Here is a 26,992-nt window from a genome sequence, read left to right on the forward strand (position 1 = left end):
ATGGTCGCAAGGAAGTTAGATAAACGCGTGATGCAGTTTAAAGAGGAAGCCGACGCCGACGATGAAAAGGCTTTTCAACCCGCGCGACCAAAACAAGCGTCTGCGTAAGTTTCGTGATCGGAGATGGGAACAAATTCTTAATTTTTACCAAGTAACCTGACCTGAGATCAAGTTTAAATATTGGTTTTTCTTCGTTATTATGTTGACTTTATTTTTACTTTTATAATGATGTTAATTAGTTTTACATTTGTAACAACTTATGTCATTTTTATGGTCATAAACTACATTAAACTAAAGTATTGGACGAAACAAAATCTCCCCAACGTAAAACTCCATAAGGTTGGGACCACAATGGTCCCGGAAGTTCAAATCCGCGCGAGACTTGCACAGTCCATATGAAATAACAAACCTTGTGAAAGTTGAAGCTCGGTTAATGGAGTCACAAGAAAAGAAGTGGAAACAAACTGAAATATTGCACTGTTTTCACCCATTGAGTTTTTGACTCTTGAGATCAAAACCACTTGTTTTGCTCAGTTCAATTCAATTGCTTTATTGTCACACATATATATACATATACAGTGAAATTCACTTCGGCTTGCGAGTCTAAAAATGTTAAAATTACAAAAACAAATTGCATTTCAAGCAAAGATATTTCCAAGTGAGTTACCCATTTTGACCATCTTTTAACCATGTAAGTTGAGTGCAAATCTGTGATCATTTATATTTCACTGAATACCTTAAGTTGCTGCTCAAAGTTTAATTTGTGCCCATTAGAGGTATTTTTTCCTTGCCTTTGTGAAGAAACTAAATGTATAGTGTAACTTTGCCTTACAATCATCACTGTTTTTATTCGAATTATTATTTTCCCAGATTCTCCTCACTACTACTCCGGCTTCCACTCAACTGTGTAAGTCTTATTTATATAAGTTATAATATAACAGTTGACTAGGAGTAGTCTAGGGAAATACAGAAGTTTAAAAACTGTCATCAAAAGATGTGTCTTCCACAAGGCCCTTGATCCAATTTCATAGAGCTGCTTAAGCAAAAAACATGTCTGCTAAGCAGAAATGAGCATGATACCAGTCACAACCTGAGTATAAGACATGGTAGCTTGGCTGGTTACCTTGTTCTGGTAAGCATACTTTTGTTACACTTAGCTAGTTTCTTCACTTGGGCAGCTCTATGAAATTGGGCCCTGTCATCAACTCAGCACAATGATTTTATTGTATTAAATAAGGGTCTCATTTATGTATGCCAAGTATTTGTAGAAGCAACCAGCATAAGTTATACGAAAGCTATATGGGATTTGAGCTATGCATGGTGAGGTATACACCAATTCAGGCGCGCACCGGGTGCGCAAGTGTTGAGCACCGCGGCCATTGCTGAGGTAACATGTGCCTAGTTTTGTGCACAGAGACATAAGGAAATTATGTTTCTTTTCTCTTTTTATGGAAATGTAATGTCTTTCTCGACAATCTAAGCGATTTCTCTGACATGGCTGCATGATATGACGATTTACTACTGTTCTTACTATTTTTTTTAAATTAAGCACAAAGGAAAATACTGAAATTGTGACAAAATCTCATTTTAGTGACTATTTTATGCAGTTTCCGCGTCTTTTCCCCCTAATTCATTTAAGACAAGCACCGTTTTCAAGATGATTCGGTTTCTATTTAGTTGCAAATTTTGTAGTCAGTGATCTTCATTAGTATATCATGATGTCCTGTTAAGGAAAATGGGATAGTCGTTGAGGAAAACATTTCATGTCCAAAAAGAGTGAAAAGAAACAGGATTTCCTCATGTCTTTGTGCACAAAACTAGGCACATGTACATGTACACCTCAGCAATGGCGCACAGTGCTCAACACTAAGCGCCTGAATTGGTGTATTGGTTTGTAGTAACGCCATGTACTACTTGCCAGATGTGCTTTTGAGAACTTAACTTGCTTTATATTCCACTATAGCTATTTTTTATTTATTTTTTATTTATTTATTTCCAGGCAAACAGTACATGTATACAAAGAATAGGCAATAAAAATATGACTACACAGAGATAAAGCCTACGGATAACCACTACCGCGGAAATAGTCACTATCTAAAGGCGATCCAGACAATAAAAATACCAAAGGCACAAAAGGGTACAACATCATAAAAAAATTGGAAAATAGCATATATCAAATACCATATCAAAAAAATATATATATATTTTAGGAATTTAGCACATCAAATACCATATCAAATATAAATATATATTTTAGGAATTTAGCACATCAAATACCATATCAAATATAAATATATATTTTAGAAATTTGGGAGACTTTTCAGTTCTGAAAAGAACTGTCCTGCTTTTTAACTACTACCCAGGCGGAAGGTAGAAAATCGGCTACTTGGCAAGTAGATACACACATTGTGTAACCACAAACCAAAAATGAATGCTGATGAACTTGAGCATGTGAAAAATAACAAAACCTTCAAGTTACAATTTCAATTCTATTTCAGTGTTTTACAGGAGTTTTCACAAATGACATATTTACGAGTCATGTATATTGTTATAGAAAGTCATCGGGCCCAATTTCATGAAGCAGAAAATGTTGCTAGCCAAGTTTCTTTGCTAAGCAAAAAAGTAAGTGGGGCACCAGCCATAAAAATGGCTGGTAACCTTTTCCTGCAAAGCAATACTGTTCTGTGGTTAGCATGCTTTATCAAATAGGGCCCAGGCAAAAGGAAAAAGAATCTCAACATGTTTTGATCAAGGATAATGTTTTTATCTTGTAGATTATAAGGGATGTTTTGATGAGGATTTGAGTTCAGAAGACGCAAGGGGAATCGTTAATATTGGGAACTATGACAACAACAATATCACTCCGGAGAGCTGTGCAGCTTTGTGCCGCCCAACTTACAAGTAAGACCTCAGTTCATGTCTCAAGCAAATTTACAGTCAACCAGCTCCAGGCAATTTTGAAGAGGAAAAAACACTCTTGTTTCAATAAATTTACATAATATTCTTTGGGATAGCTACTGTTACTGTAGAAAAGTGTCATTTTGTTCTACCCAAGGGCTCCTTTAAAGGCACTGGGCACTATTGGTAATCACTCAAAATAATTGTCAGCATAAAATCTTACTTGGTAAGCTGTTGGTGTTTAAAACATCATGAGAAACGCCTCACTCTGAAGAAAGGTAGTTTTTGAGAAAGAAGTAACATTTACTGAAACATTCAACGGCTTCAGCCCTTCAGTCAATTCTTATTTTTGTAGGCATCTGAAAGCACATAAATTTGTGCAACAAGGGTGTTCTTCTTGATTACCAATTGAGTCAAAATGTACACAGATATATTATTTTAGGCATTCTGAATGGGATACACCAAGTGAGGATACTGATCTTATGACAGTCTCCAAAGGTGCCAAGTGCCTTTAAATGCAGTGCATTCGTATCTCTCCAGGTTGCCTCTCTCAAAACTTGCCTGGTATGACAGGGCCCTGTTGAGGGGACGAAGGGCCCTGTTGAGGGGACGAAGGGCTTGTAACTCAACATTTTCACTGGACCAGAGTTTATTTAAAAAAAAACTGAAAAATTTAACCGGGCAAAATGGACCACGTAGAAAACTAATGAATAAAAACTAATAAATACACTAACTGTTGAGGTACTCGCTTGAACAAATGAGAAAAACCAAGATGGATAAGACGCAAGGAGACGCAAAAAATTGGAACAGTGACTCAAAGTTGTAGGTTTCTCAAACAAAAAGTAACTTGATTGACCATAAACCAACGATCAAAAGCAAAACCAGTGATTGGAATCCAGTAATAAAACTGGCAATAAAACAATAAAAACACCTTTGGATCAATAAAAGGATGAACTTCTACCTTAGAAAGAATTTGCTTGAAACCTCTGAGAACCAACTGAAACCTAAACCAAGAAATAACTAAAAACAACTTAACCAAAACTAAAACACAGAACACAGTGCCAAAGAATAATAATAATTATAACATAGGTATTTATAAAGCGCCTTTAACAAAGATCAAAGCGCTATTCTATCTCATTATTTTTTGTATGTTTAAGTGTACTTCCATATTCAATAGAACTGAATGATATTTTTTTCAGATTCAAAGTCTACATTTTTGTCACCAAAAAAACCTCAATGAGGTTTTATTAAATTAAAAAACCAGGAGCACCTTTAATTATTATAAGCAAAAACAAAACTAACATTAAATAAAAATTTTCATGGGGTCCTTTTTCTGTAGTTATCATTGAGCACCTAAGAATATGCTCACTGGTTCTTTTTTATAGCTATGCCAACCTCCATCTTGGCCAGCTATGTCTTTGCAGTCACACTGTCCTATATGCATCATCTTGTAAACAAGAATTATGTAGCTTCAACTGCTCTGGAGATCCAACTCAAAAATGTGGAGGCAAAAGGCAGAGTTCTATCTACACTGTGCCTACAGGTATCTCATCGCTCATGATCCTCGATGTCGGCAACAATTCCGGTAAATATGTTTTTGGATTTTGATAAATAATTTCACTTATAGGTCATCATCAAAAACAGCAGGCATTTTACACCATTTAGATGTGAGGTTTGTGCATCCCCGAGCACAAATGTTGACAAAATAGGGAAACTGACATCAGAGGGCTATATAGCTCAGTTGTAGAGCGCCTGCCAGTTAATCTGAAGGTTGGTGGTTTAAATCCTGCTTTATTGAATTATTCTTTGTTCAACCCCAAATAATTTAAACTTTACCCAGTAAGATTCCTTTGTGGTTTATTATTTGAGGTTAGAGACTTGTATTTTTTTCTTATTTTCATTGGACAATGAGTGTATCTCAAACCGATTTTGGTCTCCGAAACACTCCAAGCCGAAATTCTGAATAACGCGAGGTCAAACAAACCTGTGCGACAAAGGAATTGTGGCGTCATCGGCGCTATTTGATCTGGAAAAGAGGACCCTCAATTGGCAGAGCAGTGTTTTCTGGAGTATCGCTTAAACCAGTGTACATGGTAAAATAATTTTTGTCACAATGAGACAAACAAAACTTCTGTGAAATTCTTTTACTCATTTCTCAAAATATTCTGTGAAATTGTTTTACTCATTTCTAAAAAACTAAAGCACCTCAGCAAGTAATATTTTAAAAGAAGCTTTCTTCATACATGTACACTATCATTATCTTTGTGGAAGTTTAATGTGGAACTGTGGACGTTTCTGTTTTGTGTCTTACATAAAGTACCCAACAATAGTACCCCGAAAATACCCATACCCAAACCCAAAGTATAGTGCTTTGGGGTTGAACTTCAAGAACTAAAAAAACAAAATTGTAAAATTGACTTTTATGTGCGCTGACGTCTGGTGAATTTGGATCAATTCAAGAGTATGCCCCTCACCATGAGGCATAATGGATATTATCAATTATTCATTTTATTTACTGGTTAATGTTTGATAGTGTCCAAATAGCAAACATGCATGGGCTGGAACCTCGAGATTCACGTCCATCCGGGAAATGGTTGGCATGGAAACATCAACAGTGCCCAATTTCATAGAGCTGCTTAAGCACAAAAAGGAGCTAAGCATAGAAAAATCTTTGTTATACATGTACCTTGGTAACAAACTGTGAAATTTGATTGGTTTTGAGAACCAATCACTGTGAAGTTTGATTGGCCGAGAGCCAATCACGTGCCACGCAAAACCATGGCTGAGTGATGTACCATGGCTGAGTGATGTTCACCGGTGTACATTACCTTGATCGTTCCACCGTTTGTCGATTTCCAGCGCTTACATGTAGTACGAACAACCGCGGGTTCGGGGGAACAGTGAATTTTTTTTTAAACTATCTAATAATGTTTGAAGATGAAACAGAACTTCGAGAAGAGGCTTAATAATGTTACCAAGGTATAACAAAACAATTGTTGCACGCTGTGACTGAGGTCCATGGGTTTTGTACACCCTCGAGGGAAAATGGCACCCTCAGCTTCACCTCGGGTGCCATTTTCCCCCTCGGGTGTACAATTGCATAATGTTTACCATGGTTACCAGCCACACTTCCTTGTTATACGTACAATTTGTGACTGGTATCCTGCTCATTTCTGCTTAGCTGTCCTGGAAACAAAAACACACATACATGCAACTGTGTTTTCCTCATAGGATGGTTGAGACATTTCCTTAACTATCTTACAAAAAAAAATACATGTTAACTATCTGTTTTTCTTCCTATGATGGTTGAGGCATTTCCTTAACCATCCTGGGAATAAAAAACATATTAACTGTATTTTTTATTTCTAGGATAGTTAAGGAAATGCCTCAACCATCATATGAAGAAAAAGACATGTTAACTGGGTTTTTTCTTCTAGGATGGTAAATGCATTTCCTCAACCATTCTACAAATAATAAAGACATGTTAACTGTGTTTTTCCCTCATAGGATGGTTTGGGCATTTCCTTAACTACACTGTATTATGTATATTGACTGGGTTTCTCCTCCTAGGAAATTGGGCCCGAATTAAATGAATTAAAATGCCTGAGACAGGTTCCCAGTATAGTATTTGCTTAGCAGATATATTTTAGATAATCAACATTTCCTGGTTGACGGCTGCAACGGCTGGTCCGTTCTCAATGATACTTTGTACTCAATTGATGGACGCCAATTTAACACTATGAAGAAATGTCATTCATTGATGTTGATTTTTATTAGGGCCCTGCTTATTGTGTTTCATTTTGTAATCAATACTTTTTTCTTGCAGAATATAAATTTTTTGTTGACGTAAGTTTAATCATTTTCATTGTCCAATTTCACCCATCAGTCATGTCAAGACTATTGATCTGAGTGCTGTGTGTAGTGTAATCTCCATGCAAGTGAGACTCAATTTATAAAATGTAGCTTTTTTAAATTAACTCCTAAATTTATAAGGGCTGCAAAAGTACTTAATGTCTTTTTTTAAAGCTGGTACTTTGACTGGGGGTTGGACCAGTTTGCACTGAATAAAAGCCCCGCCAAATTCTGTGTTATTATTTTTTTATTATTATTAGTATTAAATGCAAGCATGGGGGCCAAAAAGCCGAATTGCGGATGCAAAATATACAAGGAGTTAAAATACAATAACTATCACTATAAAAATATTAAAATTCTGTGTTGCGACCGCTATTCTTGGCTAACAGGGCAAATGCCAAATTTCTGGGCTGTTTAAGCAAAGAAGAACTTGTTTGTGTAAAACAATGTCAGCATTCATACCGCCATGTGAGATGTATGTGAGATGTGGTGTACATGTACAACTTTTGTCTTCAAAATGGAGTGAAAATCCACTGTTCTCTCCGTCCCGTCGTTTCTCGAGACTGTGGGATACCATTCCACAACACATCCGGGATGCTGCTGTAATTTGTCCTCTGCCGACATTTCTCCGCCAACTTAAAGCCGTCTGTTTAAATCCTGTCTAACATTTTGTTTTGTTTTGATCTCTCCCGTTTGACCCGAGAGCATGCATGTATGGGGACTTGATCTTCTTCCTTTCCCTTCCAGTTTATTGTTGCCAGTTTTCTTGTTTTACCATGTGTGGGACAACATGCTTCCGAGCATCAGTAATTTAGTTTACTTTTGTTGTCCCTGACCCGCATAGTATTGTTTGGTCATTTGTTGAGTAGTTTTCTTGTGTCCTCCCCCAGATTAACTTCTTATATTTGCATGCTCCCCTCATAGACTCTTTTTTTACTGTTCTCTCTATTTGCCCTCACGTCACCAGTTTTTTTTTTTTTTGGGGGGGGGTTTACCCCCTTCTTTTTTGATTTCCTTATTTATTTACTTATTTATTTACTTTCTTTTCTGTTTATTTATTTAATTTTATTTTTCGCTTGTTTGTTTACTTACTTGTTTAATTGTTTATTTATTCACTTAATTATTTTTTGTATTATTTATTGATTGACTGATTGTTAAATTAATTAACTTATTTATTTATTTTTCACTTATTTGTCTTTTTTGTTTACTCATAATGTTTTGAAGCGTTGTCGTTTCTGTTATGGGTTTTTTCCCTTACATTGTTGCCTTGTTTGTATTTTCTGTACTTGTACTGCTGAGGTCGAGTAAATAATAATAATAATAATAATAATAATAATAATAATAATAATATTTTAAATTCCCCATTTCACCTTGTTTTCACCAAGTTCTCATCTTATTAGCAGTTCTTTAGTGTTCCATGTTGTTTGCACAGCCCCACCCCCCTGGGTATGTGTGGTTTAATTCAAGGAATACTCACCAAGTTTTCAGTGTGTCCTTGGTATATTTCCTTCCTCCATCATATACCATAGCTGGATAGGTTACTGTTAGAGTGGAAGTCAACCTGATAGATGGTTTATTGGTCAGCCTTTTCACATTGTTTCAGGTCAGCAATGTTCTGTTCTGTTCAACACACTGTGGATAGACCAATGTTTACATTTGGAGTGTAGCCTAATAACCCCCATGAGACCATAGAGTGAAGGGAAGTGAGAAATGACATTCCAGAGAATTACTCAGAGGTCTGGGCATGGGACAGGGAGCATACCCTGAAATCAGGGTGAAATTCATTGAGGCCAGTCAATAGTCTGGGGACTCTGTTTTCAAGGTCTGGTCACCTTTGGTAATTGTCAAAGGCCTGTATTTTCACTTGGTGTCCCAACATATTTATGAAATATTTATTAAATAACAAATCTGTTAAAAAAATAATTGGCCTCGAGTAATCATCAAAGTTGCAAGAAGAATAAAATGTAAAAAACACTCTTGTTGCACAAGTTTGTGTGCTTTCAGATGCCTTATAAACGGCTTTATCAGGCCTGAAGTCTTGTAATATTCGAGTGAGAAATTACCCCTTTCTCATAAACCTAAAGAGGGAGCTGTTTCTCACAATGTTTTTAAATACTATTTACAGCTCTCAACTGCTCGTTACCAAGTAAGTTTTTATCCTAACCATTATTTTGAGTAATTACCAACAGTGTCCAGTGAAGGAGAAATATTTTTATAATTTCAGTGAAAACCTGCATGTCACTGAGATTTCACTGTAGTTTCACACCAGACATTTTCATGGTGACATTTAGAAAAGCTGACAACTATTTTATTTTTTATTTTAAGATAATTTGTGTTTGTGATTTCAGTGGCAACTCCAAAGGATGTGGCAGCTTACTCCGGGATTTGGTTCTCCATTGATGTTGAGCATCCATTGATGAAGCTAGTGGATTTTGGTGATGGATATAAAGAGGAGTCTCGTGAAGATACATTTTGTCATCAGTACCTGTAAGTAACACCACGGGCCGATTTCACAAAGAGCTAAAATTATTCTCAGTCGGACACTTGTGTCCTTTAGCAGAAGACACTCAACCATTACTGCAGGGTCCTTCGGATGGGACGTAAAGCTGATGGTCCCTCAGTTTGTGTAATGCACGTAAAAGAACCCGGTGCACTTATCAAAAAGTGAGGGGCTCACCCCAGTGTTCCTGGATTCATTGGCTGCATATTGCGCCACAGCACCTTGTAAACATACACTGTGCTACTGTTTGAGGACTAGGTCTCCTACTTCAATACGTAGCTCCACATACCTTGCAGGAAATAATACTGAGTGCTTCGATACGCCCTCAGGGGTGTGATAAAGTGCTAAACCGAGTGTTATTATTTTTTATTATTCCATGCCTGAAATTTCATTTTTGAAAGGGCAAGATCATATTTCATTATCAAAAAGGGCACTTCTATTGGAAAATCTTTTAGTCTTATGGGAAACTTTGGAAAAGGGCACCAAGGCCAACACTGAGCAACAGAGGCCTGTAATTCCCGGCCTGTCAATCTTATTAAATTGTGAACGGATCTTGATCACTAAGAAAAGTGCGATAAGACAATGGTGGTACTGCCAACTCATCTCAAGACGAATATTAGTCCTTTGTGAAATCGAGCCCAACGGCCCTTATGGCAAAAGAGCCTAACACAAAAAATGACATTTTGAGAAAAGCAAGTACACAGACAAGCTGTTGGCCGCAAAAATGGCATGAAAGTGTAAAAAAAGGCCAAGATAGGACATGTTGTATTCATATCCTTGCATTCCTTTGAAACTTTGAAATGGAAAAAACTCCCTCAATTTACCCAGAAATTATCTTATATAAGAAACCACCATTTTGTAGTTGGACTGTTTTGCAATGGCACAGCCTGTCACTTCCACTTTTGTTATTAAAGGCATACTTTTGGTAATTGTCAAAAACCATCCACACTATGTGTATCCCAACATCAAGTAGCAAACCTATAAAAATTTGGGCTCAATTGGTTATCGAAGTTGCAAGAAAATTATGAATGGAAAAAAAATAACACTATTGAAGTTTGAGTTTTCAAATGCCTGAGAAAGGCTTGCAGATTCACATTATTGTGTGAAAGTTACATCTTTTTCTGAACTGAAACTACAATATTATATACAAGCTATCTAGCCCTATGTTGGCGGTCGCCCTAGTTTGTAGTAATATTTCCTTTCAGGGGTGCCAGTCACAAGCCATAGACGTTAACTGTCGATCACACCCAAGTGTTGATATGGGATGTGGCAGATATCAATAAATAAACCACAACTGGGGGAATTTTAAACAATTCGGGGGTGAACAAAGAAATGACTAGGGTGGGATTTTAACCATCAACCTCCTTGTTATACTAAAAATGTTCACTAATTTTTGTTTGTTACATCCCCAGGTTTCCTGGGCTAATGCACATGACAGCCACGGTCGCTGATGCAGCCAAAGTGACATACACTGTTGGGATGTACCTCAATGTCCACCTACCTGTGTTGACCATCAGATCACACTGCCCCGCCGTCGTCTTACGAGGAATGCCTTTCAGTTGTCAATTCACTGCCTTTGGAACAGGAATGGCAGCCACGGTTCACATTGATGACATTGGGAGTTTTAATATGACCATAGCAGGTAAAGAAATTCAATTCAGTTCAATTCAATTTTTTTTAAATGAAAAATTATCCTAGATTAGGCAACTATACAAAACCTTAGGCAGCTCTATAAAAAAAAAACAGTTTTAAAATTACCAACTAGGGCGACACCACAATAAAGAGGAAATCACATATACGTAGTTACATATGAAACATCACAGTATAAATTATCCACATGAAAGAAAGAAAATAAGGAAATGGAATGAATCAATACATTTATAATTGCACTGGAAAATTGGACTGAAACATGAAGCAGAGCATCCACCATTCAGAACTTTGGTTGCCACTTGAATAAAGGAGAGCTTCCAACCAGAAAGTTGTACAAGGTGGGTATTTAAAACAGCGTTCAGACTGAAGTAACTCAAAGTGTTGTTTCAGAATATGAAAATCACAGGCTAAGATGGATTGCGCTTTCTTAAGTATTTGTTGTTTACAGAACCGGCTAAGATCTTTCTGTTCATATTCCCATCAGCTTAAAAATGTACCCAGTCAGTTTCCCTTGTGGTTTATTATTTGATATCTGATATAAAAAGTCGCATCCCCTTAAGGTGATCCCCTGTCTCCCGCTTCCCAGGTTGTATCGTTACCCGGGTGTGATCCCTGGCTACACGGCAGTTTGCGGTTTAATGGCTTCTGACAGGCACCCCCCGAACAAAGATATTGACAAAATTGGGAGACCACCAACATAGGGCTAGATAGCTCAGTTGGTAGAGCGCCGGCACGTTAAACCGGAGGTCGTTGGTTCAAATCCCGCTCTAGTCAATTTTTCTTTGTTCAATCCTAAATCATTTAAAATGTACCCAGTCAGTTTCCCTTGTGGTTTATTATTTGATAGCTAAAGAATCTGTACCAATTAATGAAGTTGAGCTCTCATGTACATGTTGTAGCCACTGTGGGCGGTGATGGGCGAGGCCAGTCCAGAACTCAAATTTGTCAACCATCACTTTGAGCAAAATACACTGTGCCGCCCAGCACAGAACAAAACTATTATAACCACATACCTTTGAAGTGAAATGTTTACCAAAATGTGATGCAAATGCTGCTGTAGGATTCTTCCCAAATAATATTATTTTCAGTAGTTTAAAAAAATTACTAAATGTACACCTTCCCTTTAAAGACAGTGGACACTATTGGTAATTGTCAAAGACTAGTCTTTTGGTAATTGTCAAAGACTAGTCTTTTGGTAATTGTCAAAGACTAGTCTTCACAGTTGGTATATCTCATCATATGCATAAAATAACTAACCTGTGAAAATTTGAGCTCAATCGGTCATCAAAGTTTCGAGATAATAATGAAAGAAAAAAACGCCCTTGTCACACGAAGTTGTGTGCGTTTAGATGGTTGATTTCGAGACCTCGTGTTCTAAATCTGAGGTCTCGAAATCAAATTCGTGGAAAATTACTTCTTTCTAAAAAACTATGGCACTTCAGAGGGAGCCGTTTCTCAAAATGATTTATACCATCAACCTCTCCCCATTACTCGTCACCAAGAAAGGTTTTATGCTAAAAATTATTTTGAGTAATTACCAATAGTGTCCACTGCCTTTAACAACTTTTCACTTGAACAGTGACATACAAACTTTGAAACAAAATGAAATACTATTCCAACAGATGCAACGAGTGTAGCAGTTGGGCCTGATCTTGATGCTACTGCACAGTCTGCCTTGCCCGGTGGGGCCCAACTTTGTGTGAAAGTGATGGATGCACTCCCAGAGGATGGAATTCTCATTGGATGGGAAGTCGTCATTGACACCCCTGGAAGTGTTGAATTTAGAGTAAGAGTGGCAGATTTCTCCATTGTTATTAGAATTATTTCACATGTGCTCTTTCAATACTAAAAAATAGCAGTGAATGGGTGCGTTTGACTAGCTTCCCTGGGTCGACCCCGGTCTGCCCCGGTTCGTTCAAATAGCTTTGACACCATTCCAGGGGCTTACCCAGGTCAGCCCCCAATACCCTGCTTGTGGAACGGGTCACTAAGAGTATTGTATAAAGATTGAGGCATTGAGTGCTCTGTTTTTTTTTGTGTTTAGGTTTATCGCCCAAAGTCAATATCTGGTAAGTCATTTTGTCACCGGACTCTTAGCTACATCGACTCGTCAGAAAAGTGTTCGGAGCAGTCCAGCCTCGCCGCCCACACATGCACTCCAGAAGAGAAGTTCAGCTTCACCAAACGGGCCTGTATGTCAAATGCTCAAAACGGTACAACCTTCCAGCAGAATGGGATCCCACCTGGTAACACCACCTATGAAGAACTCAGGAAGATTCGATTTACTATCGATGAGATTGGAAAACATTTCATCCCAATGGCGTTCGCTGAGGATCTTGAGTTTGAACTTAAAGCAGGAGATCTGATTGGTTATTACTCCGAGGGATTGGCAAACATTCGAGAGGTTCAGCCCCTGACTCCGGGAGAAGGTGATGTGTGTTTGGGCTGGTTTGGGGTTGACGTGCCGGATTATAGATCAATCATGCTATCTCCGGAGTCTGCGCAGCACCAGGGCCAGTATTTACTACGAGCGGTGACGGTCAAACCGTCGAGGCTTTACATGTCTGGAACGTACCCAGAGAGTAGTGCTCTAGGACCCCACAACATCACCGTGGAGATTGGGAATGCCGTCGGCAATGAAACAACCACGGCGACGTTTTTTGTCGAGAATGAAATTGATAATGTGACCCTAGCGATCAGTCACTCAGCTGGTAATATAAATCTTTATTTTTAGTTTCATTTGGGGGATCAGGTTGGCTGAGCAGTTTTTTTCTCTGCTTTCACCTCTGTGGACTCGGGTTTGAATCCCACCTCAGACCAGAGCCTTGCGCGGGGATTGGGTTTCAGTCTGTCCCTACCTGAATACAGGTTTTCCCCATTTGGGGTTTTCCTCCAACATCTAAAACTGAACATTTTTTCTTGTTTCCTATCCATCCTCGTATTGGTACTAATAATTGTGCATTTGGGTGTACAAAAATGAACAAAAAATAATAAAAATATTAAATTAAATTTAGTTGTACACTAAAAAATTAGAAGTTTACAAGTTAACAGTGGTGCCACTTCAACCGGGTCTGTGGTTTTCTCATAACAACCACATTTGCCTTTTAACCATTTTTGTTACTCTTTTCTAACCTCTAAAAGGTGTGCTGGGAGCTTGAAATCTAGACTACACTGGTAGCTTGCCAGTGTAGTCTAGAATTCAAGCTCCCAGTTAACTAAATCATACCGTAGCGGGCGCGCTTTGGCGATTTACAACTACGCGTAGTACACTATCCAGAATCAAGCACCATAGTCTTGGGCCAAGACTAGATTCAAACAAGCAAACTTAACATAACATTTATTAGCTTGGCTCATGACAAGATCGATGTCTGAAACCAAGGTGCTCTAGAGTCATTCCGAGCGACTGCAACAGTCGATTATTTGACTTCTGGCCTGTCCAGTCGCTCCTAACTGTTTCAGATGTCCTTTTCATGGACTTAATTCAAATTTGGTTCAGCACCACCCTGGAACACCTGTCTGAAATGGGTGTAAGCATACTAAAAGCGTTCTTTTCTTTTTTTTGGTGCTAGCCACTGTCTTTGAAACGGTTAGCTTAAGTGTTGAGCATGATGGCCGACCAGTCTGGTATGAGTGGGATATGGGAGATGGTTTCAATACCTACAATACAACAAGGAATTCCTCTTGGTTTAGCTGGAGTCATGCTGGTCATTACAACGTGACAGTCACGGTGATAAACCTGTACAACTCACAGTCCAATACGGTAGGTGTTTTTTCTAATTTTCGTTCAGGGTGAGTGTTACACTGATTTTTGCTATCAACCCAAATCAACTCTCACAAGGGACACATAGCCACCTACATATGTACTCCCAGGGGTGAAACAGGGTATCGTTCACTGTAGGAGCCTGGATATTGCAGCACCTACCCAACAAAGCAGTTATGGTTAGGTGCCTTGCTCAAACCCACATGCTGCTGCTGACAAAACCATAGCTGGAGCCAGTGTCTAGACAGCTCGGTCCAACCTGCCACAAAAGATACTAACAATTCATAAAATGAAATAAAATGTTGACGAACTTGGAAGCTTACCTTAAGTCCGGTTCATACTTCCTGCGAATGCGAATGCGGTTGACGTCACAACCCTCCTTTCGCAGCGATATTCGCAAGTGAGTTGAGCAGAGTTCAACTGCTGCAAATTTTTTGTTGTGAATTTGTGACGTCAACATTCGTATCGCATTCGCAGGAAGTATGAACCGGGCTTTATGCTCCAACATTAGGTTCTAACAATTTATTCACAAGAATGAAACAGAAATGGAAGTTAAATTTGTGTTACAAGAACAGACTAAAATGTAACTGCAAAAAAAAAGGTTAATGGCCTGACTTTTCAACCCTATAGCAAAGTCTCTCTCAAAGGCTAAACATAATGTTTAAAGCCTTAAAGAAAGACTCTGCTAGTGTTGAAACCTCAAGCCATTAGCTAACCTCAAGCCATTAGCTATTTTTTATCATTTATATCAAAGATATTTTTGGTTGGTAAGCAGTATGCAAAAGCTAATTAAATGTTGTGATCTTCTTATCTGAAAAGTTAGTTTCTTGTATTTAATGACTTTATTGTGACAAAACTGCAATTTTTTTAGGTAAACAGTTTTAGTATGACAATGTTTTCCCTGCACAGAAATTGATAATTATTCAAGAGAACATTCTTGGCCTTGAGTGGACGAATCCAGACCTGGAGGCACCTATCCTACTAGGCAATCAAGTAACTATGGAATGGACAGCTGAAAATGGTAACGAGATTAATATCCTATTTTAAAACTCCTATTAAACTTGCAACTTTTTAATGTATTTTACTCAAGCAAAAATGTTAAGTTGGGATCTTTGCTGAATTTCATTTGAAATGTTTTTAATCAATAAAGAATTTGAGTCGTATGACTAAAACAAATTTTAACTGTGTATATTTTTAATCAATTGGTCGCCAAAGTTGTGAGATAATAACGAAATAAAAAAAACCCTCGTCACACAAAGTTGTGTGCTTTCAGATGCTTGATTTCGAAACCTCAAAAATGAAATTGCTATTTATTTTTAACTTGCTTTTTGCTGCATGCTCTTGTAGTGCAATTGTTTATTTCGTGCTTCTGTTTATGTTCTTTTAAAATATTAAATGAATAGTAGCACTTAACAGAGTTTATAGCAAGAGGTGTGTTATGCCTCCCTAGTGGGAAGTATTTTTGTATTTTAGTCTTTGAATATCTTGTATTTTGTATTTATTTGTACTTAAATAAATATTTTTATATCCTAATGTTTTTCTGTAATTTAAAAAATAGTATATATATTTTCTTATGCTCTGTAATTCTAAACGCAATTCAGCCTCTGGCTGCCAAGTTTGGATGCTTTAAATAAACCAATAATAATAATAAATTCTGAGATCTTGAAATCAAATTTGAATATTTCAGTTGAAAATTACTTCTTTCTAAAAAAACTAAGCTGCTTGAGAGGGAGCCATTTCTCACCATGTTTTATACTACCAACCACTCCCCAATGCTCCTAACCAAGTAAGGTTTTATGCTAACAATTATTTTGAGTAATTACCAATAGTGTCCAGTGCATTTAAAGCCATTATACACTTTCGGTACAGGAAAAAAAGTTCACAGATTTACAAATAATTTACAGTGTTTACAGAAGGTAATGGTGAAAGACTTCTTTTGAAATATTGTTCCATGAAATGCTTTACCTTTTGAGAAAACATTAAAACGATTAGCGAGAATTATGGATTTATTATAAACAAATGTCATGACACGGCGAAACGCGCGAAAACAGGAGTGGGTTTTCCCATAATTTTTTCCCGACTCCAATTATCGATTGAGCCTAAATTTTCACAGGTTTGTTATTTTATATATAAGTTGTGATACATGATGTGTTGGACTTGGACAATACTGTTTACCGAAAGTGTATAATGGCTTTAATGCTAGTTCAAAGTTAGGACGAGTTAGAGATAAGACTACAATCCCAGGCTAAAATGCTTGGGCCACCCATTCCTATTGTTACATAAAATCATTCCCTGTCGCTTTCCACTGACAATAATCATTCTCTCGTCCGCCCCCCCCCCTTCAATGTTGACTGTAACGTCAATCAGAACCAACATTGAAAGGGGGCAGGGGGGGGGCTCAATGAGATAAGGCCGGGATTGTAGTCTTAACTGTGAAATCCACCCCTTGACAGCTTGCCATACTCTTTTTCAATTGCAGGGACGGAGGTTGAGTACTTGTTTGAGTTTGAAGGCAACGTTGGTGAGCCTGATACCAATCTGACTGTTGGTGGGAGTGGTGCAAACATCTCAAGTCTCAGTGCATCTGGATGGACTCTCAGTAACTTTGTAGTGCAGCTCTCCTCTAACGGTATAACAATTTATGCATAACAAGTTATTTGGTGGGGTTTGACCCCTTAAAGAAGAGGGGTTTTTTTCTTCAAAAAAACTGTGTGCTGTTACGTTAAGAAGAATGGGCAAGATCTTTGTACGTTATCAAACGACAAGAATATTAAGAGCAAATATAAATATAAATATGAATAGTAAACTTGCGGGTACAACCTTGGGTAAAAACTCTGTTGGTCTCCATGTTTCGAACAGTATACTCTGCTCTTTTCCTGAAGACGAGCAGAGTATACTGTTCGAAACGTCTAAACCAAACCGGCTCTTTTCAGAGCCACCACTCCTTCAAATAAGATTTTACTCATGGTTGTACCCGCAAGTTTACTATTAACACTTATATTTATAGTTGCTCTTATTCTCCACACCATGCAAAGCTTCAAACACCATTGACAAGAATATTATGCAGTGCTTCAATATTATTTTACTAAATTAAGTTGTTTAAACTGGAAAATACTTTTGGACATTGAAATGTAATATGTTTCAGCTGAGTTTTTCACATCATGTTAGTTTTGTAAAGACAGTCATTTTCAAGTTGAGCTAACACTTTAGTTTGCACACTCAACTGTAGATTTGTAACGTTATGAATGTACAGTTAAGTGTAGACTCGTCAAAATAATATACACTTTCATCAACAGAGTGACGTCACAAGAAATATTTTAATTTCAAATATTTTGTATGAGGAAATTTTCAGAACAACTTGACCAGGGGTGGATTTCACAAAGGTAGTCCTAACTTAGGACTAGTCCTAGGCAATGCTAAGAGATAGGACCAGTCCTAAGTTAGGATGAGTTACTGGTCCTAACTTAGGACTAGTCCTATCTCTTAGCATTGCTTAGGACTAGTCCTAAGTTAGGACTACCTTTGTGAAATCGACCCCTGAACATTAATTTATTTTATTGAATGCAAAGCTTAAAGGCACTGGACATGATTGGTAACTGTCGAAGACTAGTATTCTTACTTGGTGTATCCCAACACGTGCGTAAAATAACAAATCTGTGAAATTTTGGGCTCAATTGGTCATCGAAATTGCATAACAATAACGAAAGAAAAAACACCCTCATTACACAAAGTTGTGTGCATTCAGATGCCTGAGAAAAGCTCCAGACCTGAAATCTTTCTCTGATTCAAATATTGTAGTGAGAAGTTACCTCTTTATCAAAAAACTTGTTACTTCAGAGGAAGTTGTTTCTCACAATTTTGTATACTATCAACAGCTCTTCATTGCTCGTTTCTAAGTAAGTTTTCATTCTTACAGTTACAAACTTTGAGTTTGTAACCAAATGTGTCCATGTGCCTTTAACAAAATTCTGCCACATGTTGTAATTATTGAAATTGAATGGTTTAATTATTTTTTCACAGGTTTAGTTGGTACAACAACCTTTGTCACAGATAGAGCTGGCCACCTCCGTATCTCTCTCCTTGCCTATAATCTGGTGAACCAGTCGTGTATCTGGGCCAATATTCATGTCCAAGCCCCTGTCTCTGGGTTCAAAGTCTTTGCTACCCCGCCCCAGCGTCTTGGTGACGACATTGTGCTCTCGTACAAACTATCCGGAGGAACGGACATCATAGTCGACATGACCTTCATGGGATTCCAGTTTTGCAAGAACTGCGTAACGACTGATCTTAAAGGAGAATGCTTGTTAAGTGCTTACAAGAATTACCACGAAGCTGGCGTCTTCGAGGTTGAGCTGAATGCGTATAACAACGTCAGCGGACCTCTCTTCGCTATGACAAACCTCACGATACAGGCCACCTTTAACAGGTCAGATCTGGAAGTAAGCATCATACCAGGTCTGGCTGTTGTCACCGGTTTGGAGGTCTTTGTAACGTTTGCTTTGAAGGAGGGATCCGGCGTCAACTATGAGGTTGACTATGGAGTGGAAAACATTAATCCAGTGACTGGCTTCTCGGAGTGTCTCTATCAAGAAGAAGGTGACGAGGTATCAACCAGCCATATCTACACTTCTCCGGGGGCGTACCTTGTCACAATCCATGCTTGGAATCTTCTCAGTAATATAACACACAGTGATGTTGTGAGAGTACTGAACCCAGTCGCCAGACTAGTGATGGTTGAACCGAGTCTCATGGACTTAATCGGCGTTACTCAGGAAGAGGGCCTCCGGTTAGCGGTTGTCTTAAACTTCTCTGGCAACGACAGCCATCGACCCACAGATGCGTCAGCAGTGTATTCCTTCTCTGATGTGACTCTTCAAGATCCAATGTGGAACATCAGCAATACTGATCCCTATCCCATTACCCAGCTTCTGCCGGTACCAAGTCATGGATTATACACTGGTAGTGTCACTGTGTACAACCTTATCAGTAGAAATGAGTTCCTTATAAGAGTAACCCTGTACGAGGTCATTGAAAACTTTGAGATTTCAGCAAGCAATGGATTTGACGTGATTGTTGGAGAACCAGTTTATTTTAGCCTGACAGTTACCTGGGGATCCAACATTTGGTTTCATGTGTTATTTGGCGATGGTGCATCTAAAAATGTATACACTGAAAAGGATCGACACACCTTGTTGTCAAAAACATATAATGGCTTAGGAGGATACGAGCTCAGTATAGAAGCCTCAAATTCAGTTGGAGGGGTGACGAAGACTGCAAACCTGAGAGTATTCCGCAGAATTGAGGGTTTTTCTTTGAGAGCACCAAGGGTTAACAGGTTGCCCCCCGGTGGATCCATTGCCATCCCAGTTTCACTATACCTCAAGAAGAATGTTGCCATGCCGAGTAATGCTACTGTTATCATGGACTTTGGGTTTGGCGAACCATTGTTCTTTGATCTACTGAAAGTTAACACCAGCAGTGTGGACTACGACACCACACTTTCGCATCACCTGGGTAGCTTCCCTAAAGTTTACAACGCAGCCGGGAGGTTCAATGTCACAGCTTACATCTCCAATCCTGCCAGTAGCCAGAACATCTCAAAAGAAATCTGGATCTTCGAGGAGATATCTGATGTTGAGACCGTCGTTAAATATAATGAGTACCTCTTGAATAATTCCAATGATGCGCAAGATCAGCCGGCCTTTGATGCCGGTGGTATATACGTGCCACTCAATCATGCCATGGTCCTGATAGCAGAGTACACCTCAGGCAACGATCTTGTGTTTGAATGGGACTTTGGTGAAGTGCCCGGCCTTACCAGTGTGACGCGAGAACCACGAGAGATCTACATTTACGGAGCGCCTGGGACGTTCAAGACAACCGTGAATGTGTCCAACCCCGTCCAGTTTGTTGTCAGCAATGTGACGGTCCACGTGCAAGTCCCTGTGGCGGACGTCAAGTTGACTCTTCTTGATATCGGAGACAAGACCAGCAATGTCACGATGTTCTTTGAAGTGAGCACACAGAGCTTGGGTACAGACGCATGCTATCGAGTAGATTTCCAGGACTCGCAGGGCAACCCAGTGCGTTACTTTGGCTCTAAAGTGGTCTGCCTCTCAGCCTATCATACAGAAATTGCACTATCAGAGTACCCTTTCACATGTGAATCTATAGACTTTCTGGCCATCTGGGAGGAAGGGGGCGGACCCCACTCTTTCAACATCACAAATATATACGATAACTACGATCAGTACAGCATCAATATCACAGGGAGTAATATTGTTTCAGCTTCGACCTTCATCCTCCCACAGTTTGTCATGAAACCAGGCTGCTTCAACCCAAAGGTCATAGTCCAGGAAGCAAACCTCTGCAACAGTCTCTACCATACCTGTGATCCCGGCACAGACTACCAGGTTTACTTGGCCGCCGTGCAGATCACCATCCTATCCAAGGTTACTCTACAGTGTAAGAGCACCAACAAGGCAAGGTTTCAGTGGTCTGTGTTCTCGACCGGGATCAGTCCTATTGATGACGGAGGGATGGAAGTACAGCTCCCTGCTGATATCCCCACTGACGGTCCATCCCTGGGGAGTTTAATAATCAAACCGGCAACCTTGTCGTATGGTTGGCACCGTATCGAGCTGAACGTCTCAATGGTCGGAGAACACCCGCCGATCTTTGGGAAGGATTCCATTTTCTTCCGGGTGGACGCTTCGCCTCTGGTGGTGAACATCATAGGCGGCGATGAGCGCACTGTACACTACAACAATACGGTCACCCTGGACGCCATCGACTCGACCTTCGACCCTGATGATCCCGGCGCCACCCAAGAGGACTTTCAGTTTGTCTGGCTGTGCCGTCGAAAATCCTACTTTAGTACGACGACCGGCAACACAACTGAAGATGTGGAATCATTTGAGAAGTGGGATAAGTTTTATGAGAATCTGATAAAGGAAGCCATCGACAGAAATGATGAAATTGATGCCAGTGATAAACTTGATGAGAAAGTCATTGATCGCGGAGGTTGCTTCGGTTTGTCAACTGACGCTGTTGTACCAAAACCCGGTGGTAAGTAACATCAGTAAACCTAGTGTTGCTGGCTCCCCGAAATACAAATGATTAAACCTTAGTCTATTTTAGGAACACCTTGCCTTGGATCGGTCGAGTTTATCCATGAAAAGCATTTGTAACCGTTTGTTATATGATGCATACAGTTAGAAAGATGATTTATAAGTGGAATACAACGATTCACACAAATTTGGCTCAAATTTTCGTGGTTTGCCTTTTGCTTTACGAACTAACACGGTCGGCTATGGCCGACTTGTTAGTCGACGAGATAAAAGGAAAACCACAAAAATTTCGAGTGATACTTGTGTGGATTGTATCCTACATTTAAAATATCTTTCTAATCATATGCATTTTATAACAAACGGTTTTAAACGCTTTTTCAAAGACCAACTCGTCCGATTCAAGGCAACGTGTTCCTTTAATGAAAAGCTGAGTTATGTATAGTGGATTGATTCACAAAGTGCTTCTCAGATTGTGTGTTCCGGGGATTAATGATTCTTCCTGTATGGACATTTTCTCTGTTTTTTTTTGCAATTTCTTAAAAATGCTGCCACCTTTTGGAATGAAATGTTCACATGTTAGTTTCATTGTATAAATATATCAACGTTTCTATAGGATTAAAACAATCAAAAAATTCCAAAAACTAAAGGTATACATTGGCTTAAATTATGCATCTTGGGTTACCAAATTCATTGCACTTCCTTGACTTTAAAGCCATTCACTTTCGGTACAGAAAAAAAAAAAGTTCACAGATTTACAAATAATTTACAGGGTTTACAGAAGGTAGGGGTGAAAGACTTCGCTTGAAATATTGTTCCATGAAATGCTTTACTTTTTGAGAAAGCATTAAAAAAAATATAAATTCACGTTAGCGAGAATTACGGATTTATTTTAAACACATGTCATGACACTGCGAAACGCGCGTAAACAAGAATGGGTTTTCACGTTATTTTCTCCTGACTCCGATGACCGATTGAACCTAAATTTTCACAGGTTTGTTATTTTATATATAAGTTCTGATACACGAATTGTGGGACTTGGACAATACTGTTTACCGAAAGTGTATAATGGCTTTAATAAATTGTTAGAAAATCATTAAAGGTTAGAAATGCTATAATAATTTGGTTTTACCCTTACTCCGATGCAGTTAAAGGAACATTACAGTATTGATTTTTGCTAACGAAACAGTTGCTGGCAGTGTAAGCACTTTATGTAAGCCACCATATTACATAAATCTGACAAAAACTGTAGATGTTTGAAATCGATTGAGAAATTACCGATACACATTTTGCATGACATTGATTTAAAAATAAATTTATACTGCGCTCACTGAATGATAAACTCCCAACGGGAAAGTAATTTTATTTATTTCTCATCGAATATGTCATTTCAAATAGAACTATTTCAAGAGATGTTTTCTACTATCATCATCATTGGACTGTGTAAGTTTTATGTAAATCTGTGATCTTAGAAAGAAGAACATTCTTGCCAATTCTGTAATATTCCTTAAAAATTGAATTATTTATCCCTGCTGCAAATTAAACTTCTATTAAAGTTATAAATGTTGTCTAAAAAGGGAACTTGAAGTTCACTACTGGTTAACTACTGTATTTTTGATATGTTTTTTGTTGATATTTTTTGTATACATTTTTCACACTGGGAAAAAGGAATTTCAAGTACTTTTTAACATGGCTAATACATAATTGATATTGAATTGAATTAACAGGGAAATTGAAGTTCACTACTGGGATAGTTGCCGTTAGCACTGTGCCAATGTACTACAACATGGAGTACGAGTTGAAGGTTGCTGTCATTAGGAGAATGGCCCTATGGGGCAGGAGCTACGATAGAGTAGGAGAAGCAACCCAGGTTATCGACGTCAGAGAGGGACGACCACCGATCATGCTCACATAGTAAGACTATTTTAGTCCATAATTTCCCAATAGATTGTTTGATAGAAAAGAGAGTGTTTGAACTTGAGATTCTCTTCAATGAGAAAGGTAGGGTTGAAAAGAAATGTTTGTATACCAGGGCTGCTCACTCTAAATAGCAGGGAAAAGATTTTTCAATTTTAACCAAAATCTGTTTTTTTTTAACACCCTCCCCTAAACAAATATTGTTGTTTTGTTTTACATTTAAAATTTTGTTTTTATTATAAAGATCAAGTTCATAAAAACATGAAGATGGTTTCATATAAAACAAAATATTTATTGGCATAATAAGTTTTCGAGAAAGAAGTAATTTTCTACAAATTTGAGACCTCAGATTTAGAATTAAAGGTTTGAAATCAACCATCTAAAAGCACACAACTTTGTGTGATAAGGGTGTTTTTTCTGTTGTTGTATCTCGCAACTTCAACAAACCAGTTGAGCTCAAATTTTCACAGGTTTGTTAATTTATTTGGGGTATTGGGTTTGTTCCGTTTTTTGAATAAAATTAACACACAACAATTGATTGATACATTTGTCACAAAAAACACACTTTTGAAATGCTTATTTTTCCCACAGTTGTAAGGTGAACTGTAAGAGTAAACTGAATCCATCCAACCGATACTCTTTGGAATCTAAAGAGGCCTTTGGTGGAAATAACTTCTTCAGCTTATATTATGCGTAAGTCCTAAAATTTATTGTTCTGTGCTCCAACCATCAAACAAATAACATTTTAATAGAACCATGGAGGTTGAACATATTATACTAATACAGGCATGATATTCTTCAAAATTTAGTCGGTTTTCAAAATAGTTGGTATTGCTCTTGGGAAAAATCAGAAAAAAATGTGATTAAATAACCTAAAGAAACGTCTGTGCCTACACGATGTGTACAGTAGGTGAGTACTTGATAAGAATTTTCTGACTGTTTTCCCAAGGACCAAATATCATGTCTATACTCGTATAAAAGATGCATCGGGGGAAATATTATTTTGGTTTTACCCTTACACCGATGTGAGTAAGCACTCCCAAGTTTTGTGAACAAAATCATAGACATATTACTCAGGTGGGATATGAACCCACAACCTATGCCAATCTAGAGCAATTGTCTTACCAACTAGACCACTGTGATGGCCTGGTAGCTAGAGGCAGCTTGAATCATATATTTTAGCATCAGGTAATGCTACGGTTTAGTAGATCTTGAATTTGCATCGGGATAAAGAATATTATTTTGACTTTATCCTAACACCGATGTGTATAAGCACTCTTTACTTGTCTACACTTCTATTGGCACACTTTTCTTTCTAGCTGGACTATTTCCATGTTTGTCTCTGGAGAGTGGAACAAAGTGCCAGTCAGTGAGTGGGAGATGTACTCCAGGACGGGCCAGCAACAGGCAAACTTTGTCATGGAGCCAGGATTCTTTCAGGAGTCTCAAAATTACCAGCTCAAGCTGTTGGCCTCAAGAAACCCAGACTTCTCCAATTCAGGTAAACAAAAACAAGAGCAAGCTATTTAAAAACGTTGAGACCAATTAAAAACACACTCTGCGGTAGTGAAGTTAATAACAAGAAGATAATGACGAGAAGTCCCCTCGATCCACTTAGTGAAAGTAGTGGTCCCAGCCGATTTTCTTTCTTCTGCCCAAGACGGTTGTTTTCAGAACTGAGAAGTCTTCCTAGTCCCCCCTCCCCCCCCACAAGAAAAATAAAAATGCGGTAGAAGAGAAAAACCCACTCCGCCGTTGTAGAAGACAAGTTCTCAAAGAACACCCAGTAAGTACGCAAGGTGATTCCTGCACACCAAATAAACCCATAAAATATTGTTTGTTGGAGAAAACTGTTAAGTTGGTATTGATCTTGTATGCAAATTTTAGATTAGATTTTTGCCCCTCAGAAAAATCAACAAAAAAGTAGTCTGAAAATTCTATTAAAGCCTATATCATTCGTAGGTTAGCCCTTGTACTCAATAAAAAGTTCCTACCTTTTTTTTCCCCCAAAAGTAAAATAATAAATATTAGCACATTGAATTGATAATAATTAAGAGACTTTTAAAGCGCAGTACTGCAGCAAAACAGCCTCAAAGCGCTAAGCGAAAACAAGCAAGGGATAAAGACAAAATTCAATAGCAGAAAAGCTCATTTTACTCTTTATTTTAATACTACCAGTTCAAAAATTGTCAAAATTCAGGGAATGTTGTTCTGCGAGTTGAAGTGAATGATCGTCCGACCAATGGATCTTGCTCCATCTCACCGCTGGAAGGAGAAGCTCTCAAGACTAACTTTGACATCTCCTGCAGGGACTGGACTGACATTGATCTACCTCTGACGTATATCTTCACCATCATGAATAGAGTCATCCATTCAAGTAAGAACATGAAGTTAATTGATTTAAGTCTTAACATAATATGTTAAATTTGCTCTGGGTATAAAGAATATTGTTTGGTTTGGCCCTTACACCAATATGGGTATATAAGCACTGTATACTCGGTACTTTCCCGAGTTCTGTGATTTTTTTTTAAATGCCTATTACTCGGGGTGGCCGGGATTGGAGCCCAAGACCTTTGCTATTCTAGAGCAGTGTCTTATCAAATAGACCACCCAGATTGCCCGGTAGTTATAGGCAGTTTGAATCCTACATTTTAGCTGCGAGCACGATTTGACTTTGACATCTCCTAGAGGGACTGGACTGACATTGATCTACCTCTGATGTATATCTTCACCATAATGAATACCGTATCTTCATCCGTAGAATCATCCATGCAAGTCAGAACATGAAATGAATTACCTGATTTAACCCTTTAGCCCGCATACCGCCCGGAGGCGCCTTGCGTATTACCCCGCATACCGCCCCCACGCGCCCACGCAGTTTGACATGGTGTAATTTGAGTCATAAACATGCGATTAAAACGCAGCAAACAGCCATAGATAGAGTGCGATGTCAAGATGACAATAGTCTAAAAGTAGCACATGGTCCACATAAGAAAAAATGACGTAAGGTTCAAGGTCGAAAGTCATTTCACAATCAAACAACGCATGTACGACGAGTGGGTGCTTTTTGTCTGTGTGGAGCGGGCCGTTTTTCACTGTGGGTGGACCGTATAGGTGATGTACTACATAGGTCTTTTTCTTCAGCCGCGCCACGCATCTAGAACTCTCTACCACTTAATCTTTGATCTTGTGTTTGTACCGCAAAATTCAAGTCTCTTCTCAAAACTTATCTTATGTCACAGGTTTTCAATGACTAATTTTGTTGTGTCTGTTTTTCTTTGTGTTGTGTTTTGTTTTTGTTTTGTTTTTTGGTTTTACTGCGCCTTGAACACCCAGCAGGGTGGATAT

At 38.5% G+C, this 26,992-nt stretch overlaps 1 protein-coding gene across 1 annotated transcript; it reads left to right on the forward strand.

Moving 5' to 3' along the window:
- Window positions 1–26,431, forward strand: LOC117292350. The gene is made up of 15 exons (XM_033774372.1): window positions 1–104; window positions 4,284–4,483; window positions 9,099–9,237; window positions 10,663–10,892; window positions 12,523–12,686; window positions 12,945–13,611; window positions 14,470–14,660; window positions 15,570–15,681; window positions 17,140–17,289; window positions 18,681–21,728; window positions 23,455–23,641; window positions 24,236–24,337; window positions 24,964–25,145; window positions 25,845–26,021; window positions 26,406–26,431. The coding sequence occupies exons 1-15, from the start codon at window positions 1–3 to the stop codon at window positions 26,429–26,431; spliced, it is 5,679 nt and encodes a 1,892-aa protein (XP_033630263.1).
- Window positions 26,432–26,992: the final 561 nt, after the last annotated feature.

Source organism: Asterias rubens, chromosome 7 (genome assembly GCF_902459465.1).
Source record: "Asterias rubens chromosome 7, eAstRub1.3, whole genome shotgun sequence".
In the NCBI taxonomy this organism is placed as follows: domain Eukaryota; kingdom Metazoa; phylum Echinodermata; class Asteroidea; order Forcipulatida; family Asteriidae; genus Asterias; species Asterias rubens.